The sequence below is a fragment of the Sinohyriopsis cumingii genome, chromosome 6 (genome assembly GCF_028554795.1).
Source record: "Sinohyriopsis cumingii isolate HCF-2022 chromosome 6, ASM2855479v2, whole genome shotgun sequence".
NCBI classification, from domain to species: domain Eukaryota; kingdom Metazoa; phylum Mollusca; class Bivalvia; order Unionida; family Unionidae; genus Sinohyriopsis; species Sinohyriopsis cumingii.
The window spans coordinates 121,723,899-121,749,443 of NC_142966.1; the positions used below are offsets into that span (position 1 = coordinate 121,723,899).

A 25,545-nucleotide genomic window follows, 5' to 3' on the forward strand; every position below is an offset into this window, starting at 1 on the left:
ACATTTACATATCATCAAACATACTTTCAAATCTGCCATCAAAGTCTTGTGTCATCCCAAACAATCAATGAAAACAGAGAGATTTAATTAAGTACTGACATGGAAATTGTAAAATTTCCAATGAAGCTGCAATTAAAATGATGCTACCACAAATGGCTAATTATCCTACTACAGTCTTATTTAGAAGCTGTGAATGTAAAACCTGAGAGATAAGAAAATTATTATTGGGGTGCTTTGTTGCTGAGGTGTTTACAGTCCTCTTAAGTTACATGATTATATGGGAAAAGATGCAATGAGGAAAATTAATTTTCATATCTGGTATAAAACTAATTTGTATGAAAAATTTAATTACAGAAATTCCTAAAAGATGTTAACTGCATAACAAAACTACCTGCATAGAAACTGTCTTAATTCTGTTATGTAACGGAACATATCTGGACTTTTTACATGCCCTGACCAAAAGCATATCTTTGGAATGGACATTGGGCAATGAGAAATAAGGTTTTTTTTCTATGCAAATTAGATAGTGCAAAAACAAAGAGAGCAACATCCTGTCCAATTTCTTGCTTTAGCACATAAACAAAAACTAAACATAGCCACCCCTTGTTTGCTTTCAATGATCTGCATAAAAACCTCAGTTACACTTAACCAGATTATGTGACATCATTCAATCACAACTTGGCGATCACCAAATGGCTTACCCGATATCAAACTTAAATGTGTTCCAGGATAGATCACAGCCAAATCACTGCCTTGATCAATTTGGGTTCGACGTGTTCCAGGTTAACTGCATTCCTGGTATTAGCACTACCAAATCACTACCTTGATTAATTTGAGCTAAATGTGTTCCAGGACAGAGCACTTCCAAATCACTGCCCTGATCAATTTAGTTAAATTTGTTTCAGGTATGAGAACTGCCAATTCATTGCCCTAATGAATTTAGCTTAAATGCGTTCCAGGTATGGGCACTGCCAAATCACTGATGCTATGTATATTTAATTTAATTGCTTGGTTTGTTAGTTTAATTTTTTTATAAAATTTCATTACATGCTATTGCAATGTAACATTGTATGTTGGACTTGACCTTGTCCAAAATTGAATTCATTTCTGCTTGACATGATTGACTGTTTTAAATTTTATTCATTGTAAACAACTAATTCATAGCTAAATTATTCTCTCTGTGTATGGGCTTAATATCAGGATTATTATTAATAAAAGAGGTAAATATGCTGATTTGGGTCAAAGTTTGGGAGATTCGAAAGTGAATTTTACAGGTTATGGTTTTGATTTTGTAAAGATCATTCTAGAAGGTTAGTTTCCATTTGGTAATTTTTTTTTTAAGACAATGCTAATTGTGATCTGAGGTCAAGTAGAGAACTATATAATCTTGTAATTGTGAGGACTTGGTCATTCATGCTTTAGCATCTAGCACTTCCAAGTTGTATTATGTTGTGACCAGACGGGCTGAATTTTATTTTCTTTAAATTATTGAATTCAAGTGATTATTTTCTCTGGAAATACAAAAGTGCTGTGATAAAATTCTTGGATAGAGACTTTCACTGGAATTTATAGTACATTCAAACCTAGAATTATATTTCTGTGATTCAACAAAAGACTGTTGACACAGCAACACTTTAATAGCTACCACAGACATGTCATCAACTTCAGCTTGGAGAATTTTTCTTGATTTTTACTGAATTTTATTCTGGACATCAAATTACTAGGAACTGTGTCTGTAATTCTTGGATTATTAATATTGAAATATATTTGTTAAATTTTACAAAGCTTGTTGTCTTTCACTCTTTTCTTTTACTTACTTTGAGAGCATAGACTCATAACACTGCCCTGATCAATCTGAACCAGAATGTACTATTTTTGTGTGAATAAGACTGAAATTTTACAGACTGGCTACCACCGTTAATTGAAATTTTACAGACTGTTTACCTCTGTTAATCCTTTATTTTCACTGGTATCAATTTTCTTGGCTTTGTGAAAAATGATACTTGATGGTACTTAAATTCTGAAAGACAAAAGTACTCTTCTGGTCAATTTTTCCATATTATTGATCATACAATTCACTCCAGCCCATAAAAGCTCTGTTGAGAAAGCTTGACAAAATGCAGATAAATCATGCTGAAGTGCATGGACAACATGTCTAATTGGCACTTTGAATACTTTTGTACAGTATGTGATATTGGAAAGAATGATTGAATACTGTAACATGATGCATACCATTAATACCTGAGAAACTTGACTCTATCTAGGCACTGTGTCTGCAGTGTGGCAGTTTATAGTGATGTCTAGCACTGTGGCATCATGCCGCAGACATGTAGCATGATGTCCCACCCAGTCACACTATCTTGACACCAGGCTGACCAGTCCTAACACTAACCTCTTAATGCTGAGCACTTGGCGAGGCAGCTGTTAGTATGATTTTTGTAAGTCTTTTGTATGACATGGCCGGGGTTCAAACCCATGACCTCTCGCTTCTGAAGTGGATGCTCTAACCACTTGGCCATCAGAGTGGTACTCACCATCTAAAAGAGCTTAGAATTCAAACTCAAACTGAGTGAAGTTAAAGAAAATAAAACTTTGAACAAAAAGTTGAGTGGGACACTCAATTTTCCTTGAAACAGTGATATGACTATGCTTACCGTTAGTTCAATAGAAGAGTGTTTCTAATGCTACTGCTCCCTCCATGAAGCTCTCACCCCACACTTTTTCAGCTGGCCCATTGATGTATGCAAGATAATAAAAGGCAACCAAATTGAGGCAACTTTTATGCCATGGCAAGCATCTTATATAGCTACTTTCTTATCTTTGTATTGTATGCCTTTCTGGGGATACCTAAACATACCAAGCACTATATATCTAGTTTCTTATCTTGGTTTTGCATGCCTTTCTGGGGATACCTAAATTTAGCACGCACTATAAGGGGTTTCACAGTTGCAGTGGAGTTACTGATCGTAGTGCCTAAAATTACCTCCCTTAGCTCCAATGTGCATGCCCACACAAAATTTCCAGTTCCAGATAGTTCACTGTTCTACACTTGGTTAGCGAAGTCAACAAAGGAAGGAATCTTAGCTATACTACAGATCATTATGGTGAAACCAATGACTAAATTATATATGTCAAACATCTTTTGTTCATACTAGGAGAATAATTATAGACATTACATCAGATAAATAGATTCTGTGTCCATACTTACATTATATCAGATAATTAAATAATATTTACTTTCCATACTTAAATGATATCACATAATTAAATTAAATACACTGTCCATACCTGATAATATAGATTCATTATCCATAATTTCAGATACATTTGTAAGAACATTTCACTTTACTCTCCGATTTTAAACATTTATTGCACATTTTTGGTTATATAACTTTAACGAAAACAATCTCAACAATTTGCATTCTTCATATGTTGATATATCCTTCTTTCTCAGTTACTTTCGCAAGGCAAATAGTTTGTTTATAGCATGAGTTAAGAAAGTTATAACACAAGTTCGATAAGAAAATTATAACACGAATTCGATATGCCAGCTGATTTGTAATGCAGAATATTTTAAACCAGAAAATTTTTTTTTTTTTTTTTTTTAAATGGAACACAGTACTTTAATGTATTCAGAGGAACTTAACAAAGCAATAATTACATTAGCTATCATAATGATAAAGGAGTGTAATTAATGCAGCCGGAATATTTATTCATACTTGGGTGTAAATATCGTACAATATTCAAATTAAATAACATTCCCAATGATGTTTTTTTTTGTTTCATATGATTTTTCTTTGCTTATGCTGACACGTAATAACTCTCAAATTTTCTGGGGTCTTTAGACAACATCTCTGATTGCCACCAGCAAATTCATCTAGAACAGCCTTCTTAAAATTAGTTTAATTCTGTTTAACTTTCCTTGCATCAAATATGTAAGTTTTAAAGATCACTTATTTCACAGATTCCGTCCTATTACGTTGGTTCGCCTTTCAAATCAGTATTGGTCCATGTGACCGGATGTTAAATTGCAAACAGTATGCTTTAAAAAAGAGACTGCTTGTAAGAACATGCTCTGCAAGTCAATAATAAATGGATACACACAAATATTCATATTTGTTGTCTTTATCTATCAGTCACTCTTTCTATCTTAGCATCATTTTATTCATTTTATACTTGCTTTTAACCAGAAATATGTTTATGTAATATACTTATGCGAATACACATTCATTCGAGGATATACATACCCATGCACCAGATGAAATGAGACAGACATATATACAGACAGACAGGCAGACAGGTGAGAACCACAAATGTCCTATACATGCATATTGATATTTCTCCAAATTGTATACTCTAAAATTTCCAACCGTTCAAGGAAATAAAATTAAAATAATCATCAAGGAGACTTGTAGGTACGCCTGTCTTTTCAAGCGTGGTTGACATTTGTGCATTTTTTAAAAAACTCAAGTTATTACATGAAAAATATAATGAACATTAACAGAAAAGCAACAGACTAAATCAATAATAAAAGAACCTTAAGAAGTTAGAATTTTTTTCTCGTTCTCGTTTAACCTTCATTAACTGCAATGATTGAAGCTGTAAAAAATAAATATATTTTCGTTAATCTTCAAGCGAGATAAACTGCAAGAACTTTTTACGCAGCGATACACTTTCACACAATCAAATAATACAAATTAGAGCATAAGGTAGTAATGGAAGGATAATGAAGTTCTGAAATAGGCAGAGAATATTTATTTGAAAGCTGGGAGCAGCACAAGTTAGTGGAAAAAAAGATGTAAAAACAATTGATCAAATATTGATAGAATTTCTTTTTAAGATAGTGAGATATCGATCCTGCTTGCATAATGTGAGCAGTCTGTCACATTTTCTTGATGTACATCTGCCATCTTAATTGATTGAACTATCCGGAAGTGAGTTGCACAGAGATGCCCTCTGGTGTTTTCAAGGGGAGATACTAACCGTGAAACCCCTTATATAGCTAGTTTCTTATCTTTGTTTTGTATGCCTTTCTGGGGATACCTAAACATACAGGCACTATATTCTTCCTGATTTAAAGTAATAACTCCTAACCAAATTTTGGAAATCTACTGATCAGCACCATCTTTTCTGCCACATGTGTGACATTATGTAATTGCAGATCTGGACTCCAGTGTGATTGTGTTACACATTTAACCAAACCTGCCTGATACAGTGACTACCTTACTGAGAGGAAATGCTATAATTATTGAAACAGTAGATTTGGGTGAAAGTTGTTTAAGTGTGGGTGAACATTATTTTTTCTTTTATTACTGGTAGGTAAATCATGCTCAAAACATATTCTAACACTTTACAAGAACTTTGAAGGACAAATATATTAATTAACTGCATTCAAACTTAAGAATAGTGAAAATATCTAACATTTTAAAATAAAGTATTTCATTCCTAAACAAGAACTCCAAAATATTTGTTAAATAAGACCAATGTGAAGACACTGTAGCCCTGAGCAAGCTTTAGGAATGACTGTTGAAGCTTCTTTTATCTATATTAGTTTGGGTCCCAGCCAAGTTTTGTTTGCTGGAGATTCTACTCGAGCTTTATATGCTGAAGCAAATAATATTCCGAACCTATTCCTATTGATATTTCAGGCTTTTCACATTGCCATGAGACTTAAATCACTTTTACTCACTATCTACAGAGGTGATTCTGCAAGTCAATATTTATACTGATGAGGATGTAAAAGCTAAAGGACAAATGCACAGTCAGGTCTTCCTGGAAATTCTGCACTTGGCACAAGTTCTGTAGTGTTTCTTCAGTGATTTAAACTAAATAAAACATAAAGCTGTATTCCACAAGGAATTTTCTAATCGTTTCAAACTCATTTTAGTGGCAGAAACATAACATATTGACATTTTAATTTTGATTACCATGATTGGCATGCAAATTGATGGTAATGTTCCCACAATCGGTATAACTTTAGAAGATCTCTACTATAATTGATCCAACTATAATTGACCCAAACTCTTTCAAAAAACATAACACATTGCTCTTTCTTTATTTCCGAGCCTTGGTCATAAATACAGCATGAATAGTGCTTCCAATTTGAGAATATGTTTCCCACACAATATCTGATTAGAATCAGCCTTAAAGGCCCACTCAACACAGCATCAATTCACTTACACCAATTATTACAACCCCAAACAAGGCTCAATACTTTTAAGCACAACATGATCCAAAATGGAATTGGGGCCTCAGGTGGGTGAGTGATCAAAAACACTTACTTTACCAAACACTGCCATCTCACTCTGTTTGCATGGGTTAGAGTCTCAGGATTAGCCAATGTAGGTATGTGAGAAAGGTGCCTGTAGCTTCTCATGTGCTGGTGGTTCTTTTGGGGTTTATCCCAGGTTCTTTCCTCCACTATTTATACTGACCACCATCAGTGACCATGTAGTGATAAATGTTGTTAAACCCACAACAACCAATATGGAATGAACATTCCAGGAAGATTGGTTTTCTAACTTAGTATAATGGTATTTTATTTCCTTCACTAATTTTCTTGTCAGTAAATTAATGTTTTTAAAATAATGCATTTGTTCCAAATTCAAGCTTTTTCACAGACAGCTGAGCATTTCCCAGCACTTTTCCAATATCTTTTGGAGCTGACTTCAAATTCAAGCAATTTTCAAGAGTGTGAACCATATAAATATACCATATTAGCTTACAAACAACAAACATCCAGCTAGCAAAACAGTATAGATCAGATTATATTGCAGTTTAAATCAGATTATAGTGCAAGCAGTGTAGATCAGATTCTAGTGAAAACAGTGAAGATCAGATTCTAGTGAAAACAGTGAAGATCGACAGATTCTAGTGAAAACAGTGTAGATCAGATTCTAGTGAAAACTGTGTAGATCAGAGTCTAGTGAAAACAGTGAAGATCAAGGTTTAGTGCAAATAGTGCAGAACAAGGTCTAATGCAAAAAGTGCAGAACAGGGTCTAGTGAAATACAGTGCAGAACAGGGTCCAGTGAAAAACAGTGCAGAACAAGGTCTAGTATAAACAAGTCAGAACAGGGTCTAGTGCAAACAGTACAGAAAAGGGTCTAGTGCAAACAGTGCATAACAGGGTCTAGTGTAAACAGTGCATAACAGGGTCTAGTGTAAACAGTACATAACAGGGTCTAGTGCAAACAGTGCATAACAGGGTCTAGTGTAAACAGTGCAGAAGAAGGTCAAGTGTAAATAATGCAGAGCAGGGTCTAGCGGAAACTGTTGATTAGGATCAAGTAGAAACAGTATAGGTCATGGTCCTTTGTAAACAACATAGATTAAGGTATAATGCAAACAGTATAGATAAGGAGGAAATTCAACTGTTTTTTTCAGCTCATGATTTTAACAGGGTAGATCATGATCAAATGGCACATAAAATTGCACATGTGATAACCTCCCAACAAAAAATCTTGAATTTTTTAATGACATCGCAGCCCTCCTAATTTAATTAAAAATAATCTTCAAACTTTTACTGCATTGTTTCCATTAACAAATGTAATAGTTTATCTCCCATCTCAAAACTGCAGATAATTCCTTAACTTTTATGAAACCTGTTACTTCAAGCCTCAGAATTTACAACACTGAATGAATGAAAAAGCTTTCACTGTCTGAATCCTAAAGTAACTTATCTATTCTACATACCTATTTTATATGATCAAAAATGCCATCATCCCAAAGGTACCTTTTTAAAAATTGGGTTGCAAATGCTTGTTTATTTTCCTTCTCATTCATTTGCCAATCATGCCCACATTTACCAATTGTTCTCAACTACATGATCTCTGATATCCATTCAGTGATAATACTTCTACATTATTTCCAATGTATCCTTTGAGACAAACTTTAAGTATGTGATCTCTGTGTCCATCTGGTGATAATACTTTTTGTTCCCATGTCTTGCAGAAGTATTCATTAGTGCAGTTGAATCTAAATACAAATCAATATTGTACTTTATGGTTCTAAGCTTTACCAATAGCAGGGCAATATTTAATGAAATGCTATTATTATCATAATGCAGATTAAACTCTACAGTAATGATGAGTTGATGCAAAGAAATGTGACTGGGAACAATTCAACACAATATGATAGGTTTACATTTTTTTGCACTGAATTTCATACACATCTGATTGTAAAAGAAATATTTAATTTGAGGTACTAGGTAGTTTAATCCATTGTTTCATTGTTCTTTATGTATGTACATGTTTGTTTCCTGTGTATCTGTCTGTGTGTTTCTTTAACCATCCATTTATCCCCAACAAATCAATTTTATTCCTAGCATTGCTTAGCATTACAATGAAACATGTACAGTGTGACTCCATTATAGCACGCTCCATTATAACATGAATATGGATATAACACAGTCAAAAAATATGCTGTCAATGGTTAGCATCATTATTCTAATATTAACAATGAAACAAGTGGCTCTTCCAATACCAGTATCTGGGATTCTCTGCCTTAAGCTGACCAAAACATCAGGAAATTTCCATGAAAAAAAATGTTGATTGGTGACTAGATCATTAAATGTCAGTGAAAGAGGTTTTAAACCTTGGTTCAAAGTCAAGTCATTATCTGGGATGGGAACTGGTCATATGCTTCATGTCATCTGAGAAACATACCTTTCTCCATTTTATAACATTGTCATCAGTGTTGGAGGTAATGATGTTGATAACAACTTTGAGACTGCACAAATAGAATAATGTTTTTCCCAGCTTGTTAGGTATTCATTTGTACAGTTATTCCAAGGTTTGACAATGATGTTCAGAATGCCATAACTGAGCACCTATACAGTGAATGGGACCACAAACTGATTGACATTGAAAATGTGTTTTCTGTTACGATGCCTGGGTTTATGATTGAACACTTCATAGTTAAGGACAGAACCCATTTAAATTAAAAGTGATTTTCACAGTTTCTGCATGCAATAAATGAACATGTACTCAGATGCAAATACAGTAGTGAAAGATATGACAGTGACCAAAAGAGAACTTTTAGAAAACCAGACAAGCTAGAGAAGTGTGATAATTGCTTTGAGCCTGGGCATGACTTGAATGCATGCTGACATACCATGAAAATTCAATTCCAGGACTGTTTTAAATATGGACATAATACATATGAAACAATGTGAAATGTTTCACCCAAGCAACAGGTGCTAAGCTTATGGCTATTAGTGCCTTGTTGATGAGACATAATTTCTCTACTGTTTCAAGACAAACATTGGGAACTCTACTGAGTGATTATGCCCATGTTGTTTCCAGTGGGACCGCAGTTAACCATTTTATCTCTCAAACTGACAACTGTGATGGATATGTTGAAAGTGGAAGTATATTATGTGTTTGTAAATGTTCAAACAAAGACTACATGCATGCTTCAAGAAACTAAAAATGTCCTGGTGGAAGTAAGCATATTCTAGATTATGAATTAAAGGAAAAGGTCTTCACATAATAAATATACAAGGTTTGAATAAGATAAACCTACAAAATTTATTATTATCATCTAAAGTCAATAATATCCATAGTTTGGGTTTAACAGAAACAAAGTTGAATGATAATAATGCAAATGACTTGTTGTTCATTGATGGTTGCTATGGTGCACCATTCATACATGATAGAAGGTTCATGGGGCGGAGTGCTCTCATTTATGTAAGTAATGGTATATCAGCTGAAAGGAGAAATGATCTAGAATCAGATGAAAATGAGAAAATAAAATGGATCCAGGTAAATCAAACAAACACAAAGCCATTCCTAGTGGGATTTGTCTATCTTGGTCCCCTTCAGTGAAGGTTGAATGGAATGAGCATTAAAAGGCAACTAGATAAAATGACTGATGACTGAAACAAAGTATACATTTTCAGTGACTTCAACAAAGATCTTGTGAATAATCAAATTAAAAGAAATTGGTCGATTACATAGAGATGTTTTGTCTAATCCAATTAATGGACAAACCAACATGAGAAACTGACCACTCAAAAACTGAAACAGATCATAGCAATACAAATATGGAAGAAAATGTGACAAATATACATATTCCAAGGATATGTCTCAGTGATCACTTCCCTATTTTCCTCCCCAGGGAAAAATCAACATAAGAAATTGACCACTCAAAAACTGTAATAAATCAAACATGTGTCTCAGTCATCACTTCCCTATTTTCCTTGCCAGAAAATCAAGCTTAAAAACAGCTTTAAAATCCAAAACTCATAAAACCATAACATATAGGTCATTTAAGCATTATGACGATGGCAAATTTCTCTAAGATCTCAGTAACATTACTTGGAGTATAGTATCTATGTTTGATGATGTGAATGATTCTCTTAATATATAGACCCAACATTTTATATAGGTGGCTAATAAACATATACCTTTGAAAACACATAGAGTAAAACTGGACTTGTAACCTGATTGGTTGACACCTGGCATTCCAGCTACCATGAAAACCTGTATTTCAATTCTGTTGGTCAACAAGCACAATACAAAACATTCAGAAATAAAGTAACCATAACGATCAACTGGATACAAAAGAATTACTAACAAGCAGCTCCAGAAAATAAATGCAATTAGAATTCTATGTGGAAAGTTTTAAACAAACCATATAAAGGTAAGTGTCCCACTTAGGTCATCCAAAATCCAACAACGTAGCTGAGGATAGTCAGATTATTGATATGGATTTTGAAATCACATACATTCAGATTATTGATACGGATGTTGAAATCACATACATTCAGATTATTGATATGGATGTTGAAATCACATACATTCAGATTATTGATAAGGATGTTGAAATCACATACATTCAGATTATTGATAAGGATGTTGAAATCACATACATTCAGATTATTGATATGGATTTTGAAACCACATACATTCAGATTATTGATACGGATGTTGAAATCACATACATTCAGAATATTGATACGGATGTTGAAATCACATACATTCAGATTATTGATAAGGATGTTGAAATCACATACATTCAGATTATTGATACGGATGTTGAAATCACATACATTCAGATTATTGATATGGATTTTGAAACCACATACATTCAGATTATTGATACGGATGTTGAAATCACATACATTCAGATTATTGATATGGATTTTGAAACCACATACATTCAGATTATTGATATGGATTTTGAAACCACATACATTCAGATTATTGATACGGATGTTGAAATCACATACATTCAGATTATTGATATGGATTTTGAAACCACATACATTCAGATTATTGATACGGATGTTGAAATCACATACATTCAGAATATTGATACGGATGTTGAAATCACATACATTCAGATTATTGATAAGGATGTTGAAATCACATACATTCAGATTATTGATACGGATGTTGAAATCACATACATTCAGATTATTGATATGGATTTTGAAACCACATACATTCAGATTATTGATAAGGATGTTGAAATCACATACATTCAGAATATTGATACGGATGTTGAAATCACATACATTCAGATTATTGATAAGGATGTTGAAATCACATACATTCAGATTATTGATACGGATGTTGAAATCACATACATTCAGATTATTGATAAGGATGTTGAAATCACATACATTCAGATTATTGATAAGGATGTTGAAATCACATACATTCAGATTATTGATAAGGATGTTGAAATCACATACATTCAGATTATTGATAAGGATGTTGAAATCACATACATTCAGATTATTGATATGGATGTTGAAATCACATACATTCAGATTATTGATATGGATGTTGAAATCACATACATTCAGATTATTGATAAGGATGTTGAAATCACATACATTCAGATTATTGATATGGATTTTGAAACCACATACATTCAGATTATTGATAAGGATGTTGAAATCACATACATTCAGAATATTGATACGGATGTTGAAATCACATACATTCAGATTATTGATAAGGATGTTGAAATCACATACATTCAGAATATTGATACGGATGTTGAAATCACATACATTCAGATTATTGATAAGGATGTTGAAATCACATACATTCAGATTATTGATAAGGATGTTGAAATCACATACATTCAGATTATTGATAAGGATGTTGAAATCACATACATTCAGATTATTGATAAGGATGTTGAAATCACATACATTCAGATTATTGATAAGGACGTTGAAATCACGTAATAATAATAATAATGAGGACTTTGTAAAGTGCCTAATCTTCAGAAGCTCTAAGCACTTTACAACATTAGACAACACCTATAAGATAAAAAACATATAATAATATTATTACAAAAACAAAAAAAATTAAATTAGAAAAAACATTAAAAAATAAAAAACATGCCGAGAATATTTCAGGTAGGAAACTATAGGTCTTTAAATTTGTTCTTGCAGTCGAAATAAGTAAGTTTTGAGAGCCCTCTTGAATGGAATCACTGCGTCTTTGTGTCTTTCAGTGGGCAATTCATTCCACATTGCTGGGCCTTGGTATGCAAAAGAACGCTGTCCATATGACTTTGTTTTCATAGTGGGAATAATGAGTATACGATTGTCAGAGGAGGAGCGTAAATATCTTGCTGGTGTGTACACATGGGTGAGATGGATAGGTATGTTGGACTAGAGTCCGACAGTGAAACGTAGCACAGAGAACAAATTTTATGTTTGATTCTGGATTGAATGGATAGCCATTGTAGGGTACAGAGCAGCGGGGAGGTGTGCTCTGATCGTGGTACTCTAAGTATGATCCGAGCAGCTGTGTTTTGAACTTTTGAAGTTTCTGGAGTAGATATTGAGATGAACCAGACAGAATTGAGTTACAATAGTCCAATCTTGAAAGTACTAATGAACACACGAGTGTTTTAGTGGCATCAACTGAAAGATATTTGCGAATTGAGCTGATGCGTCTCGGCTCAAGATATGCTGCCTTGCATATGTTCATGACATGTTGGTGCAATGTGAGAGTACTGTCCAGAGTAACACCTAGGTTTCATACTGATTGTGTGAATTTAATGTTGGCATTGCTGATATTTATTGTTTGAGGTAAAGGACGTGAATGAGAAAGTCTTTGTGTTGTGATCAGAATGGCCTCAGTTTTATCATCATTCATCTGCAGCTTGTTACATGTCATCCATGATTTCACATCAGAAATGCATCTCTCTACACCTTGGATGGTAGCATCAACTTCAGTTGGGTGGCAAGATTTGTATATTTGGGTGTCATCAGCATACAATTGGTGAGACACTGGATCATCATCTATGACACTTGAGAGCGGCTGAGTGTACAGAATGAAGAGAACAGGTCCAAGAACAATCTCCTGTGGAACACCACAACATAAATCAACTGGGTTGGAGTGTATTCCATTTGCAGATACAATTTGTGTCCTGTTGACCAAGTAGGACTTGAACCACAGTAAGGCTGTATCATGAATGCCAAATACATGCTGGAGATGGTGAAGTAATATATCATGGTCTATTGTGTCAAATGCTGCAGACAAATCAAGGGGGTGAGGACTGTAATCTTTCCGCTATCCAATGCAGAGAGAATGTCATTAATTACTTTTAGAAGAGTACTTTCAGTACTGTGGTAAGGGCGATATGCAGATTATACATTGCTAAAAAGACTGTTTGAATTTAGATGAGATACAAGCTGGGATAGAACAACCTTTTCTAAGATTTTTGATATGAATGGGAGATTAGAAACTGGGCGGTAGTTCTTTAAATCGTTATGGTCTAGTGTTGGTTTCTTCAGCAGAGGCTTTACAATGGCAGTTTTGAAAAATTATGGGAATTCCCTGGAGGAGAGAGAGGTATTAATAAGATCAGTTAGTGAAGGCAATACTGGATCTAAGCACTCAAGCAGCATTGATGTTGGAATTGGATCAAGTTCACATGACTTTGGTGTACTCTTCATCAGGATTGTATGTACAAAATCCATAGAGACAGTTTCAAATGCTGCTAATGGTTGCCACTCAAATTCTGTATCCCAACTGTATGGTGACGATGAGTCAATTGAAATTGTGGGATCAAGCTTATCTCTAATGGTTTGTACTTTGTCATGGAAGAAATTTGCAAACATGTCCGGAAGGACAACTAGAGAGAAGGTAGTTGGAAGTGGTAAGCATACATTGAGAATATTGATAAGGATGTTGAAATCACATACATTCAGATTATTGATAAGGATGTTGAAATCACATACATTCAGATTATTGATACGGATGTTGAAATCACATACATTCAGAATATTGATAAGGATGTTGAAATCACATACATTCAGATTATTGATACGGATGTTGAAATCACATACATTCAGATTATTGATAAGGATGTTGAAATCACATACATTTAGATTATTGATATGGATTTTGAAACCACATACATTCAGATTATTGATACGGATGTTGAAATCACATACATTCAGATTACTGATATGGATTTTGAAACCACATACATTCAGATTATTGATACGGATGTTGAAATCACATACATTCAGAATATTGATACGGATGTTGAAATCACATACATTCAGATTATTGATAAGGATGTTGAAATCACATACATTCAGATTATTGATACGGATGTTGAAATCACATACATTCAGATTATTGATATGGATTTTGAAACCACATACATTCAGATTATTGATAAGGATGTTGAAATCACATACATTCAGATTATTGATACGGATGTTGAAATCACATAAAGAACCCTTCAGCTGCACAACCAAGAGAAATAACAGTAAATGTATAAAATATACATCAATGTGTGCAGCCAAATTTGAATGCAGATAATTGCAGCTTTTAATGAATATGTGATATTAGCACTCACCCAAAAATCAATATCATGAGTGAAGGGCTGATTTATTGGCCTAATTGTGTCAGCCTCTTTAAATAAAGTCATTATTATTATTATTATTATTATCATTATGGAGCAGATAGACAGGACCCAATAAAATAACAAAACTTCTCTGCCAACATGTTTATAGCCCTACAGTTTACAGTAGATGATATGCTACATAAACATACATAACAGTATTTTTAACTTTGTCAAATTAATAAATTCACTTGCTTAGTAATATTATTTATGAAATTTTCTGTCAAACAATTTGTTACAAATTGATTCTTTGACCATAATTCAAACACTTTTAAATACTATATGAAATAATTCAGAAGAAAAAAGACAGACAATTTTCCACCTGTAAAGCCTGATGCAGACAACACTACTACTTGTGTATTTTAACTAGATATATTGTAACAGATGATTGACAAATTATTTAATTGTGTGGTAAAATAATTGTCTGCATGGTAATTTGTTGCTGAAAACAAGAAAGAAGTAGAATAAAGAATATAGTGGTTTGGAGAAAATCCAGAAAATGTGATATAATTTCAGGAGGAACACCCTGTGTGAGGAAAAGTAGAATGTTAAATATTTGTAAACTCTAGGCAGCACATACCATTTATAGTCGCTTATAAGTCAAGTCCACATGCAAACTGCACAGACCCTGATCTGCCATTGCATACTATGCTGGCAAATCTGGATCTGTGTGATTTGTTAGGAGTAATCAGTAGAATAAAATACACAGACCCTGATCTGCCATTGCATACTATGCTGGCAAATCTGGATATGTGTGATTTGTTAGGAGTAATCAGTAGAATAAAATACACAGACCCTGATCTGCACATGCATTTTGCTATGGCATATCCAGGTCTTTGTTGCTTGCAGCTTGACTTGACTTTGAAGCATGCATATATGATACAAACTTATGAAAGAATTACAATTCAATTATAAAATGCAAATGTAGCCCAAACATGATGTACATACCTCTTTTGGCAACTGTAAAGGTCAAAAGTTGATCCCTTTAGGTTTCTTCAACACTACAATAACTACCTTTATATTAGTACTGTATATCAGTAAGCTGCTCTTAAAATGTCCACCAACCAAGCATTCATTTTAATACTGACCCACTCCATGATTTATACCTTTCAATACCAGCCTCTCTCTACCTCTAACAGCAGTCTTCAAACAAATTAAATCCCTTGTATTTGTAGCCACAGCATGTAGTACAGAGACTTAATTAAATGCCATGTGCATGCAGTACATCAAATATCAATAATCTGCCTTTTATGCCACTGTATTTGAAATAGACAATTTTTAATGTTATTAAGTAATATTGGCCCTGCAGTGCAGATAAATTAAAAAAACCATAAAGGTCTATTTATACTGTGTCATGAACCTGACATATTTTGGTTTGATGCTTTACTGCACAGTAACAAAAGTAGGTTAATTAGTGCTGAAGCAATCTGAGTCAAGTGCCTTGCCCAAGGACAAACCAAGGAAGCTGACCCAGGCTTTCCCATGGTAGGATTTGAACCTTCACTCTTTCGGTCATGAGTCCAGCAAGTTATAAACAACTTTGCCACAATGGCTCTTGCTCTGAATGTTGCTTTTGATACCAATACTTGCAGTACCATGCTTTGAATATGGTTGTTAATACTAGTACCATACTTTGACTGTGGCTGTTAACATCAACACTAGTAGTACCATATTTTCACTGTAGCTGTTAACATCAACACTAGTAGTACCATGCTTTGAATGTAGCTGTTAACATCAACACTAGTAGTACCATGCTTTGAATGTAGCTGTTAACATCAACACTAGTAGTACCATGCTTTGAATGTAGCTGTTAAAATCAACACTGGGGGCCCCAAGTGGCCGAGTGGTCTAAAGTGCTCTCAGTTTGTAACAGATCACTGCCATCTCACCTCTGTCTGCGTGGGTTCGAGTCTAGAATTCGGCCAATGTGGGTATGTGAGAAAGCTTGTCAGTAGCTTCTCATGGGTCGGTGGTTCTTCCCGGGGTTTTCCCGGGTTCTTCCTCCACCATTGATACTGGCCGCCATGGATAGCCTATCATGTGCTGAAAAATAGCGTTAAACCCACAATAACAATAACAACAACAAAATCAACACTGGCAATACCATGCTTTGAATGTAGCTGTTAAAATCAACACTGGCTGTACCATGCTTTGAATGTAGCTGTTAAAATCAACACTGGCAGTACTGAGCCTTGAATGTAGCTGTTAACATCAACACTGGCAGTACCATGCTTTGAATGTAGCTGTTAACATCAACACTGGTAGTACCATGCTTTGAATGTAGCTGTTAACATCAACACTAGTAGTATCATGCTTTGAAAGTAGCTGTTAAAATCAACACTGGCAGTACTGAGCCTTGAATGTAGCTGTTAACATCAACACTGGCAGTACCATGCTTTGAATGTAGCTGTTAACATCAACACTAGTAGTACCATGCTTTGAATGTAGCTGTTAACATCAACACTAGTAGTACCATGCTTTGAATATAGTTGTTAAAATCAACACTGGCAGTACTGAGCTTTGAATTACCTGTTAAAATCAACACTGGCAGTACTGAGCCTTGAATGTAGGTGTTAACATCAACACTAGTAGTACCATGCTTTGAATGTAGCTGTTAACATCAACACTAGTAGTACCATGCTTTGAATGTAGCTGTTAACATCAACACTGGCAGTACAATGCTTTGAATGTAGGTGTTAACATCAACACTGGCAGTACAATGCTTTGAATGTAGCTGTTAACATCAACACTAGTAGTACCATGCTTTAAATGTAGTTGTTAACATCAACACTGGCAGTACCATGCTTTGAATGTAGTTGTTAACATCAACACTAGCAGTATCATGCTTTGAATGTAACTGTTAACATCAACACTGGTAGTACCATGCTTTGAATGTAGCTGTTAACATCAACACTGGCAGTACCACGCTTTAAATGTAGCTGTTAACATCAACACTGGCAGTACCATGCTTTGAATGTAGCTGTTAACATCAACACTGGCAGTACAATGCTTTGAATTTAGCTGTTAACATCAACACTAGTAGTACCATGCTTTGAATGTAGCTGTTAACATCAACACTGGTAGTACCATGCTTTGAATTTAGCTGTTAACATCAACACTATTAGTACCATGCTTTGAATTTAGCTGTTAACATCAACACTGGTAGTACCATGCTTTGAATGTAGCTGTTAACATCAACACTGGTAGTACCATGCTTTGAATGTAGCTGTTAACATCAACACTAATAGTATCATGCTTTGAATGTAGCTGTTAACATCAACACTAGTAGTATCATGCTTTGAATGTAGCTGTTAACATGATCAACACTGGCAGTACCATGCTTTGAATGTAGCTGTTAACATCAACACTAGTAGTACCATGCTTTGAATGTAGCTGTTAACATCAACACTTGTAGTACTGAGCTTTGAATGTAGCTGTTAAAATCAACAGTGGCAGTACCATGCTTTGAATGTAGCTGTTAACATCAACACTAGCAGTACCATGCTTTGAATGTAACTGTTAACATCAACACTAGCAGTACCATGCTTTGAATGTAGCTGTTAACATCAACACTAGTAGTACCATGCTTTGAATGTAGCTGCTAACATCAACACTTGTAGTACTGAGCTTTGAATGTAGCTGTTAAAATCAACAGTGGCAGTACCATGCTTTGAATGTAGCTGTTAACATCAACACTAGCAGTATGCTTTGAATGTAACTGTTAACATCAACACTGGTAGTACCATGCTTTGAATGTAGCTGTTAACGTCAACACTTGTAGTACCATGCATTGAATGTAGCTGTTAACATCAACACTAGTAGTATCATGCTTTGAAAGTAGCTGTTAACATCAACACTAGCAGTACCATGCTTTGAATGTAGCTGTTAACATCAACATCAGTAGTACCATGCTTTGAATGTAGCTGTTAACATCAACACTGGTAGTACCATGCTTTGAATGTAACTGTTAACATCAACACTGGTAGTACCATGCTTTGAATGTAGCTGTTAACGTCAACACTTGTAGTACCATGCATTGAATGTAGCTGTTAACATCAACACTAGTAGTATCATGCTTTGAAAGTAGCTGTTAACATTAACACTTGTAGTACTGAGCTTTGAATGTAGCTGTTAACGATTCAACACTGGCAGTACCATGCTTTGAATGTAGCTGTTAACATCAACATCAGTAGTACCATGCTTTCAATTACTGTCTGTCATTTGTCAAACACTTTATTTTTTCATATATAATTGATCTTAAAAGTTATAATTAACTTTTGTATTGCTATTTTTGACACAAAGAAACAAAATTCAAATTATTAGAATTCTGCATAGTAAACTGTTTTTGTTGTTGTTGTAGGGCTTAATGCCACTTTTCAGCACAATATAGGCTATACATGGCAGCCTATATAACTGATGGAGAAAAACCTGGGAAAACCCTGGGAAGAACCACACACCCACGAGAAGCTACTGACAGGCTTTCTCACGTACCCACGTTAGCTGAGCTTGAGACTTGAACCCACACAGACAGAGGTGAGATGGCAGTGATCCAGAATGGTGAGCACTTTAGACCACTTGGCGACTCAGGACCACCATACTATGGGTAAATAAATCAATGATATTAAAAATTTTCACCTGTAATTACTTGAAATGAAAGGATTAAAAATGTACAGAAAGTTACAAACTGTATAGTACAAGGACTGACCTCCATAGCAGCTAGATTTGCAATGTCTGGAATATACAGGTTGGCCGTCAGCATTGCAAGACCATAAGCAGGACGATGGTTGTCTGGTTGGCAGATCACATACTCAGGGACAGTGCTGTGCTCATGACTGAATGAGATTCCAGACCCCCAGAACCTAGGAGTCCTTAGCAGATTCTTTACTCTCTGAAAAGAAATTTAGAATTGGTTAAAACAGAATGAAACTTCACTCATTTATTTAATTAAACAATAGAAAAGTTTCAACAGTTGTAGTGATTAATGGCATGTCAGCACAATTCTGGCTATATGGTGCTGATTATAAATGAAGCTTCAAAAACGCAAAAATTAGGAATTGGGATTAAGAATCAAGGATGGTAATACCTTCCAAAGAGACATAAACATTAAGTACAGTAATCAATGATAAAAGTTGAAAGGTAAAAATAAAAAATAAAAAATAGGAAACAATATGCAAACAATATTTAAAACGAAATATAATAATAATAATAATAATAATAATAATGAGGACTTTATATAGCACCTAATCTTTAGAAGCTCTAAGTGCTTTACAACATTAGACAACACATATAAGATAAAAAAACATATATAATGATATGATTACAAACACAAACACCATGAAATTAGAAAACATAAAAAACATGCTGAGAATATTTCAGGATTATTAGGTCTTTAAGTTTGTTCTTGCAGTCGAAATAAGTGAGTTTTGAGAGCTTTCTTGAATGGGATCACTGTGCCTTTGTGTCTTAAGTTCAGTGGGCAATTCATTCCACGTTGCTGGGCCTTGGTATGCAAAAGAATGCTGTCCATATGACTTTGTTTTCATTATGGGAATAATGAGTATACGATTGTCAGAAGAGGAGCGTAAGTATCTTGCTGGTGTGTACACATGGGTGAGGTCGGATAGGTATATTGGACTAGAGTCCGACAGTAAAACGTAGCACAGAGAACAAATTTTGTGTTTGATTCTGGATCGAATGGATAGCCAGTGTAGGGTACAGTCTGAGCAGCGGGGAGGTGTGCTCTGATCGTGGTACTCTAAGTATGATCCGAGCATAAAATACTAATGAACACACAAGTGTTTTAATGGCATCAACTGAAAGCTATTTGCGAATGGAGCTGATGCGTCTCAGCTCAAGATAGCAGCCTTGCATATGTTCATGACATGTTGGTGCAATGTGAGAGTACTGCCCAGAGTAACACCTAGGTTTCATACTGATTGTGTGAATTTAATGTTGGTGTTGCTGATATTTATTGTTTGAGGTAAAGGGTGTGAATGAGAAAATCTTTGTGTTGTAATCAGAATGGCCTCAGTTTTATCATCATTCATCTGCAGCTTGTTACATTTCATCCATGATTTCACATCAGAAATGCATCTCTCTACACCTTGGATGGTAGCATCAACTTCAGTTGGGTGGCTAGATTTGTATATTTGGGTGTCATCAGCATACAATTGGTGAGACACTGGATCATCATCTATGACACTGGAAAGCGGCTGAGTGTACAGAATGAAGAGAACAGGTCCAAGAACAGACCTCTGTGAAACACCACAACATAGATCAACTGGGCTGGAGTGTATTCCATTTGCAGATACAATTTGTGTCCTGTTGACCAAGTAGGACTTGAACCACAGTAAGGCTGTATCATGAATGCCAAATACATGCTGGAGATGGTGAAGTAATAATTATCATGGTCTATTGTGTCAAATGCTGCAGACAAATCAAGGAGGGTGAGGACTGTAATCTTTCTGCTATCCAAAGCAAAGAGAATGCCATTAATTACTTTTGGAAGAGTAGTTTCAGTACTGCGGCAAGGGCGATATGCAGATTGTACATTTCTAAAAAGACTGTTTGAATTCAGATGAGATACCAGCTGGGATAGAACAACCTTTCCTAAGATTTTTTATATGAATGAGAGATTAGAAACTGGGCGGTAGTTCTTTAAATCATTATGGTCTAGTGTTGGTTTCTTCAGAAGAAGCTTTACAATGGCAGTTTTGAAAAATGATGAGACTTCCCCTGATGAAAGAGAGGTATTAATCACATCAGTTAGTGAAGGCAATACTGGATCTAAGCACTCAAGCAGCAATGATGTTGGAATTGGATCAAGTTCACATGACTTTGGTGCACTCTTCATCAGGATTGTATTTATGAAATCCATAGAGACAGGTTCAAATGCTGCTAATGGTTGCTGCTCAAATTCTGTATCCCAACTGTATGGTGACAATGAGCCAATTGAAATTGTGGCATCAAGCTTATCTCTAATGGTTTGTACTTTGTCACGGAAGAAATTTGCAAACATGTCTGAAAGGTCAACTGGACAGAAGGTAGTTGGAAGTGGTGTAGATTTCTTCCTTGACATTAGCTTGTTAGTAATCTCGAAGAGCTCTTTGCAACTGGAACTTTCCATGATCTTAGTAGTGTAGTGGGCTGATTTCACTGCATGGACTATATTTGTGACATTCTTCTTAGCATAAAGGTAAAACATGTAAAATCCAAAATACATTTGGTAAAAATTGGGGTGGGGGGTCATGTTACTAATGTGATGAATAGTTCAACAACACATTCATTTACAAAAAAGAATTTGTTAATTCACAGTGTTTTGATCAGTTTGGGTTAAAATGTAAAACTGTTTCATCCTTATGCAATCTGACATTTGTTATACCATGATAACAGTCACATGAGAAGATATTCGTTACAAATCCCACAGATGCTTGAGTCACATGACCAAAATTACCATTTCAAATGAATGAAGTTGCATCTAATTGGTCCCACAATACTGACTGAACAGCTGATTATCTGCCAGTGTCTGATGTTTTGAAATAGCAACAGCATTTATTTGATTCGTTATTCAAACATACCTGTCATATTAATTCGCAAACTGTTGTTTTTTTTAGACTCATAAAGTGTGTTTTGAGGTCTTATGGGGGGGGACAATGAGCATGAAAAAAAAGCAATGTTGTCTGATTGAGAATAAGCTATCTTTTCAGATAAGCCAGCTAGAGAAAATGATTGGAAATTCAGATCTGAATATAAACCATTAACTTGTCTGCTTTTCTTCCAAAGCATTCAATAAACTTACAAAGAATGATATTGGTGGTCGACTTCGGATTGTCAAACATGCATATGTGCAAATCCCCACATAATCACAACCACATTGATATTAAATGAAAACAGGCATCAAGTTTCTGTCTTTAAAATCCATTGGATGGCAAAATTTGATGTAGCCATTACTGCTTATAACAGTTCAATAGGGGTTTTGAAGGTAATGCAAGTATCATTAGCACTCAGTTTTTGCACTCACTAGGGATTGGATGGTACTGTTGTCCAAACTTCCCTATATAACTTGTCTAATTTTCACTTCTAATGTTTGGGTACAGTTTATGATGTCCAACGATTTTTAAAAAACTGACAATGACAAAATTTACCTGACCAAGTCCAAAAAGATTTGGATGTATCCCCCAAAAAGACAATGTCACAGAATTATAAAGGGCTGACCATTAAACGTTCTGGAGGGAGAGGAGGGGAGGGGTCCCAGGAATGTTCTGAGAAAAATTAATTATGGCCCCCAAATAGCTTGAAAAATATATTCTTGATCTGATTGGTGAAAAACAAATTGAATGAATTTATCCAATGCATTCTTTAAAAAGAAAACATTTTGTATTGATGTAAAAGTAAACATTGTATTGATGTAAAAGCAAAACATTGTATTGATGTAAAAGTAAACATTGCATTGATGTAAAAGAAAACATTGCATTGATGTAAAAGTAAACATTGTATTGATGTAAAAGTAAACATTGCATTGATTTAAAAGTAAACATTGTATTGATGTAAACATTGTATTGATGTAAAAGTAAACATTGTATTGATGTAAAAGTAAACATTGTATTGATGTACAAGTAAACATTGTATTGATGTAAACATTGTATTGATGTAAAAGTAAACATTGTATTGATGTAAAAGTAAACACTGTATTGATGCAAAAGAAAACATTGTATTGATGTAAAAGTAAACATTGTATTGATGTAAAAGTAAACATTGTATCGATCTAAAAGTAAACATTGTATTGATGTAAATGTAAAAGAAAACATTGTATTGATGTAAATGTAAACATAGTGTTGATGTAAAAGTAAGCATTGTATTGATGTAAAAGAAAACATTGTGTTGATGTAAATGTAAAAGAAAACATTGTATTGATGTAAAAGTAAACATTGTATTGATGTAAAAGTAAACATTGTATTGATGTAAATGTAAAAGAAAACATTGTATTGATGTAAAAGTAAACATTGTATTGATGTAAAAGTAAACATTGTATTGATGTAAATGTAAAAGAAAACATTGTATTGATGTAAAAGTAAACATTGTATTGATGTAAATGTAAAGGTCAACATTGTATTGATGTAAAAGTAAACATTGTATTGATGTAAATGTAAAAGTAAACATTGTATTGATGTAAATGTAAAAGAAAACATTGTATTGATGTAAAAGTAAACATTGTATTGATGTAAAAGTAAACATTGTATTGATGTAAATGTAAAAGAAAACATTCTTTTGATGTAAAAGTAAACATTGTATTGATGTAAATGTAAAGGTAAACATTGTATTGATGTAAAAGTAAACATTGTATTGATGTAAATGTAAAAGTAAATATTGTATTGATGTAAATGTAAACATTGTGTTGATGTAAAAGTAAACATTGTATTGATGTAAAAGAAAACATTGTGTTGATGTAAATGTAAACATTGTATTGATGTAAAAGTAAACATTGTATTGATGTAAAAGTAAACATTGTATTGATGTAAAAGTAAACATTGTCTTGATGTAAAAGTAAACATTGTATTGATGTAAATGTAAACATTGTGTTGATGTAAATGTAAACATTGTATTGATGTAAAAGTAAACATTGTATTGATGTAAAAGTAAACATTGTGTTGATGTAAATGTAAAAGTAAACATTGTATTGATGTAAAAGTAAACATTGTATTGATGTAAATGTAAACATTGTATTGATGTAAAAGTAAACATTGTATTGATGTAAAAGTAAACATTGTATTGATGTAAATGTAAAAGTAAACATTGTATTGATGTAAAAGTAAACATTGTGTTGATGTAAAAGTAAACATTGTATTGATGTAAAAGTAAACATTGTATTGATGTAAAAGTAAACATTGTATTGATGTAAATGTAAACATTGTGTTGAGGTAAAAGTAAACATTGTATTGATGTAAATGTAAACATTGTATTGATGTAAAAGTAAACATTGTATTGATGTAAAAGTAAACATTGTGTTGATGTAAATGTAAAAGTAAACATTGTAGTGACGTAAAAGTAAACACTGTATTGATGTAAATGTAAACATTGTATTGATGTAAAAGTAAACATTGTATTGATGTAAAAGTAAACATTGTATTGATGTAAATGTAAAAGTAAACATTGTATTGATGTAAATGTAAACATTGTATTGATGTAAAAGTAAACATTGTATTAATGTAAAAGTAAACATTGTATTGATGTAAATGTAAAAGTAAACATTGTATTGATGTAAAAGTAAACATTGTATTGATGTAAATGTAAACATTGTGTTGATGTAAATGTAAACATTGTATTGATGTAAAAGTAAACATTGTATTGATGTAAAAGTAAACATTGTGTTGATGTAAATGTAAAAGTAAACATTGTATTGATGTAAAAGTAAACATTGTATTGATGTAAATGTAAACATTGTATTGATGTAAAAGTAAACATTGTATTGATGTAAAAGTAAACATTGTATTGATGTAAATGTAAAAGTAAACATTGGATTGATGTAAAAGTAAACATTGTGTTGATGTAAAAGTAAACATTGTATTGATGTAAAAGTAAACATTGTATTGATGTAAAAGTAAACATTGTATTGATGTAAATGTAAACATTGTGTTGAGGTAAAAGTAAACATTGTAT

General features: G+C 33.7%; 1 protein-coding gene across 1 annotated transcript in view; it reads right to left on the minus strand.

Moving 5' to 3' along the window:
- The window catches only part of LOC149797858 (uncharacterized), a 338,244-nt gene that overhangs the window by 110,251 nt on the left and 202,448 nt on the right, over nucleotides 1–25,545 (minus strand). The window contains exon 15 of the mRNA XM_089960811.1: nucleotides 19,595–19,777. Within this exon, the coding sequence (XP_089816937.1) occupies nucleotides 19,595–19,777 (183 nt within the window). The remainder of the gene's footprint in view (nucleotides 1–19,594; nucleotides 19,778–25,545) is intronic.